The 7928-nt window shown below is 38.4% G+C and overlaps 2 protein-coding genes across 2 annotated transcripts; both read left to right on the forward strand.

Moving 5' to 3' along the window:
• The first annotated feature begins 79 nt into the window (after positions 1 to 79).
• Positions 80 to 2770, forward strand: LOC121242671. The gene is made up of 2 exons (XM_041140592.1): positions 80 to 370; positions 2414 to 2770. Exons 1-2 carry the CDS (start codon positions 254 to 256, stop codon positions 2534 to 2536), a joined length of 240 nt encoding a protein of 79 aa, XP_040996526.1. The 5' UTR covers positions 80 to 253; the 3' UTR covers positions 2537 to 2770.
• Positions 2771 to 4969: 2199 nt separating this feature from the next.
• LOC121241397 (UPF0187 protein At3g61320, chloroplastic) lies at positions 4970 to 7522 on the forward strand. Its single transcript, XM_041139155.1, has 4 exons — positions 4970 to 5789; positions 6055 to 6222; positions 6451 to 6657; positions 7032 to 7522. Exons 1-4 carry the CDS (start codon positions 5085 to 5087, stop codon positions 7206 to 7208), a joined length of 1257 nt encoding a protein of 418 aa, XP_040995089.1. The 5' UTR covers positions 4970 to 5084; the 3' UTR covers positions 7209 to 7522.
• The last annotated feature ends 406 nt before the right edge of the window (positions 7523 to 7928 follow it).

Below are 7928 nucleotides of genomic sequence, written 5' to 3' on the forward strand. Positions count from 1 at the left end.
AAAGATTAAATTATTTATTATATTTTATGTAAAAATTTAAAAAAATAATAATGATTAAATGAGATAAGACGAGATGTTTATATCCAAACGGGGCTATCTATTGCAAAACGTCGGGACCGTTTCGCCGCGAAGAGACCAAGCTCTTCGAAAACCTTCTTCTTCTACTTCTCATATAAAAGCATCTCTCTCTCTCTCTCTCTCTCTCTCTGCGTGTATCACAGTCTTTGATGTGCAAACTTGGAGTTGAACAAGCATGATGAATTCACAGACAGACAAACTGGTGAGAAGGACAACCATGGTGGCAACTGTCACTGCTTCCTATTTTCTCTTGACCGCTGACTATGGCTCAGAACCGAACGCTCTCGATCCTGTATGTTTTTCTTTTTCTATAAGAATTTTATTTACTTATTTATCTCAAAGGGTTATTTGGTTGCAAATAAATGAAATGAAACTGTGTTGTTGTTGTTATACATGTGTAATTCTGCAATTTCTTAGCATCGGAGTGAAGCATAAGCTTTTGGATGGGTTGGTTTTAGAATTTATGATATGGGTTTTCTGCAATTTTTTCTCTATGTATACTGGATTCTTTTACTTGATATCATCTCTATTCACACTTGCCTTTATTTCCTCAATTGCAGCATATTTCTTGCAAATTTTGATATTTTCTGTGCAGGATATCCTATTTAGTTCACAATTTGGGGTTTATATATATATATATTGGGTTTCTTTAATGTTTCTAGTTATGGTGCAAATTTGGGGATATAGGATTTTTATCCTTTGTCCATTTCAATCTAGAAAAATATAACCTAGATTTTTTTTTTCTTCGGGCAACTAGTTTTGATCTCCATCATAGATACATCAATGCGATAGTTGGATACTGGGGGTGGAACAAGTGCTGCCTATGAGAGACTGCAGTGCCTAGAGTATTGTTAGCCATGCCTTGTATAGAATGTCAGATTTTCAAGAGTGAGAATAATTGAATGCTATGATGAAGATGTTGAAAGACAGATATTTGTAGTCATAATGGATGGGTCCAAATTGGGGATGAGATTTACGAAGTGATATGAATGGTTTGGTTGCGTCCATTGAAGATCCATGTGGGGAGGATCTTACAAGGTAAACTTTAGCAAGAAGACGATGGCCTACATATGGAAGATCGGAGACACAGAGACAGGATAGCCTCTCCCCCCACCCCAAATAAAAAGGGGAAAAAAAGAGTTAAGAGGCACAGCATTCTTAGTATTGATCAACCAGAACTGATAGTGATGGGGATTTCTTGAGAAGAAGTGATCAATCCCTTTTTTGTTCGTACTCTGTGCTTTTTAATCTCTTTGGGGGTGTAAAACATTTGGAATCTAACGCGAAAACGTTTTTGCTTGGTCATGATGTGTAATGGGAATCATTGAGTAGCTTCTAGTGTACTGAGGTGCAACATTAGGATAAGTGGAATGATTTAAACTTGAAGAGCGAAATGAAAGAACTACCAAAACTATGATTGATTGCAACATGTTTGTCTAATTAATATTAAAAATCACTCTAGAGACAGAATTTTGTAAAGGGGCATTATTTTTTTTTTGGTTGCATGGCAAATGCGATGCAAAGTCTCATCCTAGCTAACAAGAGTACTGGAGACTGAAAGTCAGGATTATATAGCATCTGAAATGGTCCTCAGTTGACCAGACTGACTAGTTTAATCTAGGATTCATCTTGGTTCTACAGATTACTACCCCGTTTACTGTAGGACCTTTATTTTTGGAAGTGATAAATATATTGATGCAACCTTTTTGTTTCACCTTGTCGTGGTTGCCTTGAATAATAGGGGCATGGAATGGAATTCCTGACACAAGCATTACAGGTGCCAGAACCTTGATATATGACCATCAGAAGCGAGGATGCTTTCTAATTATATGCTAATTGTGATATTCTGATAGCAAGAAAGGTTAAGCATCGATAAAAAGAGAAAATTTAGGAACTTGTCCTGGAAATGTAGTGCTAGATGAACACTACTATACCTCAATAATGTTTATAGAAATCTGTGTTACTTGCAGTTTCAGCTACCATTAGATTTTCCCTCCTGAGGAGGATTTAGGCGTTTGGGTTGTGTGAAATATTGCTAGTGGTAGTTTCTGAGTTCAAATTTCTCATAATAGTACTGGTAGATGACATTTGGGGTTCAAAATCTTTAGTGAATCACTTGAAGTTTTTCCCTGTAGATTTTCAGCTGCTTTTACTTCTGTGTTTTATACATGTTGATTTTGTATCAATCTTTATGAACTGATATACTTGTTTCCTCTTTTGTTCTCTCTCTCTCTCTTTCTCTCTAACACACACGTGTGCAGTCACACATAGGCACACAACATTAAAGATTTGTTTTTCTTTTGGACTTCTTGATGAAACAAATTTTCAATGGCAGATTAAGAAGGCAATAATGTCAGCACAAAATTCTGTTAAGGAGTACGTATTTGGACCAAAGAAGGAGTCTCAAGAGGGTCAATTGGGGAAGCTGGGATCCCGTGGCACCAAGGAGCATCCTTAGTTAACGGCAGTTCACTTTGTATAGGGAACTTTATGGGTTTTAGAGAGGTTCTTACAAGAATTGTCGAGTATTTGAAAGTTGTATGTAATATGGAACGTAGTTCTTTTGGGCCTTTGGCACATCTTTTATTTTGTCTCATGGATTTCATATATTCGGATCTCTGGCTGAAACCAAAACTTTACATCATGTTGACATTACATGCTACGGATTGGAGAGCATGTACATTTTGTTGAAGCTTTTTCCTTTTGGGTTTTGCTGTTCTCTAGAGTTAATGTTATATATTATACTCTCATCTGACTCTCATTACTCTACTAATGTAGCATTGTCCATCTTTTACTAGATCAACTATTATGTATGAAATAACAAATTTAAAGAATTGCTAGATGGTGTGGTTTGTAGTATTACTCTTCTTTCTTTTTCCAAGGTTGCTTTGATGAAATAAGAAGGCTGCATTTTCAGACCAACTTTTATAGTTCAATCCAAGAGGAGTATGAGAAAATCTTGAGGGCCGTGTCAAAAAAGCGTTCATATGTTTGAGGTGCAAGACTTGAGGGGGATAATAACTTATTGGTTGGTGGGTCATTAAGTTATTAAATTTTGTGAAATTTTCTGGGAGTGTTGGAGGTATTTAGACACTCAAAAACTTCCCAACCTCTTCGTTCTCTTTAGAAAGAGAAGCTCTTCCTTCTTTCTAGAAAGTCCAAATCACTCCGAGCGTCTCAGCCGGAGAGGAGGGTGAGAGTTGTGAATATGCTTTCCACCCTCCTGTCCATCTCCATTTTCTTTCCACTACCACTATGTGAATATGCTTCTGTAGTAGCCTACTGTCGGCGTCACCGATCTACTGTGATGACGTGGAATCGCACCAAAATTATCGGTGCGTGACCCTCACGTGTGGCTTGCTTCTGTGCGTGGTCTCCACATGCTGCTGCGTCCCGACGACTCCGCTTGCTATATGCGTCGTACCAGCAGATTCCCCACCTCACTATCTTTCAAATCTATCCCACCTCACTTTCCAACCATCTGCGTGTGGCCTCCACGTGCCACTATAGAGGCATGGGAAGATAGATGATCCGCCACAGATCAATCCATCCGATGCCGGTCTTTCTACTATATTATCGTTTTTCCTAACCGATGATATTGAAAAATGGATTACGGATCTCTCCAAAAAATATCCTAAGATAACAAACTGCAGTGTATTCATAGCTTACACCTCCTCCAACGGTGGCTTACTTAAAAACCATCTTTTAAGATGATGCTCTCTTTGTAGGGCATAGGTGTCTCAAAATCTATTTTATTTTCCTTTTTCTATCACTTTTGCACGGTGGTTATTGTACTGGGGTGTTTATTGGGAAACCTCACCCCTCCTCATGTATCATATTTTCTTTTTTTAATGAAATTTGCTTGCTTAGAAAGAGCAGCATTTTCGTTTTCTTTGTGTTACTACCTGTATCTATCACTATGGCATGAAAGCTTTCGTTTGGTTATCTCATTATACAAATTGATACGAAGTTACTTATGGTGGCTAAGCTCTCCCACATGGATCCCACAGAGTAACCATCCCATCTCTAAAGGTCTAGAGTTGAAGAATGAGACATACAAAGTTTCACAACATTTATGATTATCCCGGTAGTTTTCGGATAACATTAAATATTGTGTGATCCATTTTATATATCTATTTCTCTAGACTCCTTAGAATTTAGGAAAATTTTAGTCCCTTGTCGTGAACCTGTTTTATAGATGGTTTGAAATTTAGGTATTTCTTCCGCCCTCTCAAGGTCATCAAGAATTTTAAGGACATTCTTTCGTGTTCATGGACAATAAAACTTATATTTAAATCCATGATACAATTAAGGATTTTGGTCTAGCAATAAATTATTTCTATCGAGAGTGGCTATCGAGAAAGACTACTGTTTGTGTGCGTATGGTTTTTTTATTTTTAACTTAATTGTTAAGAAAGTGTTTTTAATGAGTTCGTGATTTTTTGAAATAAAAAATGTTTTTAAGGGAATTTAAAAAATGGTTGGAAAAAAATAATTACACATTCGGTGACTTTTCTCGATATCTCTTTTCGGTAGATTTAGCATGGTCCTAAATTATAAGAGACTACCTAATTTTCAAAAAATCAAATTTCTTTTAATATGATTGATTCATAAAACTTAAAATTTTCCCCGAGTATTTTTAATAGGTGTACCTCTAAATTAAATCTCATAACTCTATGTTTACTTAATTTCATATAATTTAATGAACGAAAGATCATGAGTTCCAGACTTTCGGTGCGGTTCTCTGATGCTCACCGTCTTAAATATACACGTACACGATGCCCGCCCTCAATGCAAATTTGCACCTCACTCCCATTTTATCCATCCAAAAAACGAAAAAGACAAGGAAGAAAGAACGTGTAAAAACCTCCTTCACAGAATAACCGTTTCTAACGAACCCATCCACTCACTGTGTGTCCTTCCCTGTACTCTTCTCTCTCTCACTCAGAAATCTGAAACCCTACAACATAATATGCTCTGTCTCTGTCCGTCTCTGACTTCTACAAATGACTCAACCATCAGACCCCGTCAAACCCACCTCCAAACTCTCTCTTTCTTCCTCCTTTGCTCCCAAATCTTTCCCCAAGCTTCACCCTTTATCCCTTCCCTCCTCCATACCCAAAACCTCCCACTCCTTCAAACTCCAGTCCTCCTCACAACCCCAGAACCCCAACCCACTTCCCTCCTTTGATCTCACCAAAACCCTGATCTCCGTCCTCCGCATCATACCCGATTGGGCCGACGGCGTAAAAGAGCGCGGAATGCGGCAAAGCCGCACCCTCTACAACCATGAACAATGGGTTCACCATCGGAGCTCGCTTCGCCATTTGCGCCACGTCTTCTCGAGCCTGTCGTCGCGAGTGATTCTGTCGCTGGTGCCGCCCGTGATCGCCTTCACTTCTTTCGCTGTGTTGATCGCCGGTTATAATTCTGCGGTGTCGTTGCACTGGTTGCCGGGTTTCTTCCCAGTTTTGAAGACCTCGTCGTTGCCGTACCAGTTGACGGCACCGGCGCTCGCTCTCTTGTTGGTGTTTCGGACCGAGGCGTCGTACTCGAGGTTTGAGGAGGGGAGGAAGGCATGGACCAAAGTGATTTCGGTGACCAACGATTTAGCAACGCAGGTGATTTCTGGGGTTGATATTTCGGGTAATCATGCGCCGCTCAAGAAGGCGCTTTTGCAATATATTATGGCATTTCCAGTTGCGCTTAAGGTTGGTTCTAATTTTCCCCTTTACTTTCTTCCTCTTGCTGTTGCTGGTATCATGCTCTACTTAATTGGTTTTCTCGGCGACCAGTAAACATATGCTTTTTTTTTTTTTTTTTTCGCTTATTCAGAAGATGTGCAAATTTATGAATTTGATATTATTGCGCTTAACAGAAGATTTCAGATTCATTTCTCCTTACAGTTTAGCGATTGTAATTTGCTTACGTCTAGGTTGGTGACACAACTTACTGATGTGAACAGTCTAAATGCAGTGTCATGTGATTTATGGCTCAAATGCTAGGCAAGACCTCCAAAATTTTCTTGAAGTAGATGATCTAGAAATAGTACTCAATTCAAAGCATCGGCCCTGTTGCATTATCGAGTTCATCTCTCAAAGCCTCCGGTTGCTAAAGTTGGAGGAATCAAGGAGAAACTTGTTGGTAATTTTCTTCTTGGGTTAAATAAGTTTTCTAAGCCTTCCATTTCAACCACCAAAGTTTCTACAAGTGATCCAGAGTGTTTTTCTGCTTTTTTCTATTGGATATTTTATTTCATCCCATGATGTTGGATATGGTTATGCAGTTATGTACACTCAAGTTCCCCCAAAGCCGTATGCTTTCTTTAATATCTTTTTTAATCGACATCTTAGTTTTCTACATGCGATGCAGGAGTCAAAGATTTCTTGTTTGCACGAAGGAATTGGTGTTTGTGAACAACTTGTGGGTATACCTATCCCACTTTCCTACACTCGCTTGACTTCAAGGTTTCTGGTCCTCTGGCATCTCACCCTCCCTATCATACTGTGGGATGATTGCCATTGGATTGTGGTTCCCGCTACTTTCATTAGCGCTGCATCATTGTTCTGCATAGAAGAAGTATGTGTACCTCTGCTGTCTGCCATTTAATGTGTTATTGTATTTACGTGCTAGAGAAGTTCATTGTCATGTGGTTGCCTTTTTTAATTTCTTGAACAGTAAGAATGACTCTGGATTTCAATCAGTTTTCCTTCTCATTATTATGGAAATGCTGTCGTTATAACTAAATTTTATCCCTGACACTACTGATGTGGCAAGGGAACAATAGAAACTAATAGTAATGTGAAGTTATGGCAGTCTGAAGGATAGATTTTAGTAACATGCTCTCTCTCTTTCTCTCTCCCGTGCATATTTTTCAAATGAAGCACAGCCCAAACACACGGGTCGTAAGTACAGATTTGATATTCTAACACGATGAGAATTGGTTTCTGTAGGTTGGTGTTCTGATTGAGGAGCCATTTCCAATGCTTGCACTTGACGACCTTTGCAAGCTGGTTCACAACAACATTCAGGAAGCAATTGCAACTGACAAAATAATTCAAGCTCAGCTGACTGCAAAGTTAAGGAATCACTCTAAGGAGCACTCACCAAATGGTTGGCCTAATTCTTAGATGGATTGGAAACCCTTTTCTTTTTTACAGTTCTTTGGAGTTGCTGCAAGGTGAATTGTCTGTCAACTTTCCCTCACAATTTTGGCCACAGAGCATAGTGCCTCTAGATTTCCCTGTTTGTGGCGGTGGTGGCTGGTTACCTGCATCTTCTGTCATCTAATTTACATACTGTGGTGGGGCTTTAGCATTAAAGAATGTAGATATGATATGGTTTAGTCCCAAAAATTTGCTTTGGATTATGGTGTATATATGTATATAATAGTAATGTGTTAATAGAATTAAATCTCCAATATGAGCTGTTATCAGTTTCTTTATTGATTGGTTTTAGATTATTTCCATAGCTCCAAAGGAGATTAATTACTAACAGTGCATGTATTACAATCTTTTTATATGGATAGATTTCATTGTCTTGTGCCTCAAAAGCAGAAAATGCCTCTTTAGTTTCTATGATAGTTCAATTCCTGTGTGTTTTTAGTATTTTTCGTCATATAATTAACAAAAATTAGATGGAGGGACTGGTTTAAAACATTGTTGTGTAAAGTGTTATGAGAAGTGATATGTGTTTATCATTTTTCAAAGTTGAAACCCTCTGGACCAACAAATGAATTTCCCTTTTTCTAATTACTTATTTTCTGTGTCTTCTTATCTTTAAGAGAATATCTTCAAAACAGATGTGGTGTAAAGCCATGTTTCACACCACCCAATAAGAGGCTGACACCT

Source organism: Juglans microcarpa x Juglans regia, chromosome 1D, assembly GCF_004785595.1.
Source record: "Juglans microcarpa x Juglans regia isolate MS1-56 chromosome 1D, Jm3101_v1.0, whole genome shotgun sequence".
NCBI classification, from domain to species: Eukaryota; Viridiplantae; Streptophyta; class Magnoliopsida; order Fagales; family Juglandaceae; genus Juglans; species Juglans microcarpa x Juglans regia.

Excerpts from the sequence above, each read along its gene's own strand:
- LOC121242671 (XM_041140592.1), top strand. The coding sequence starts at position 254 with ATGATGAATTCACAGACAGACAAACTGGTGAGAAGGACAACCATGGTG. Across the intron at positions 371-2,413 it reads AACCGAACGCTCTCGATCCT|ATTAAGAAGGCAATAATGTC; the intron begins GTATGTTTTTCT and ends TTTCAATGGCAG.
- LOC121241397 (XM_041139155.1), top strand. The coding sequence starts at position 5,085 with ATGACTCAACCATCAGACCCCGTCAAACCCACCTCCAAACTCTCTCTT. Across the intron at positions 6,223-6,450 it reads AATCAAGGAGAAACTTGTTG|GAGTCAAAGATTTCTTGTTT; the intron begins GTAATTTTCTTC and ends CATGCGATGCAG. Across the intron at positions 6,658-7,031 it reads CATTGTTCTGCATAGAAGAA|GTTGGTGTTCTGATTGAGGA; the intron begins GTATGTGTACCT and ends TGGTTTCTGTAG.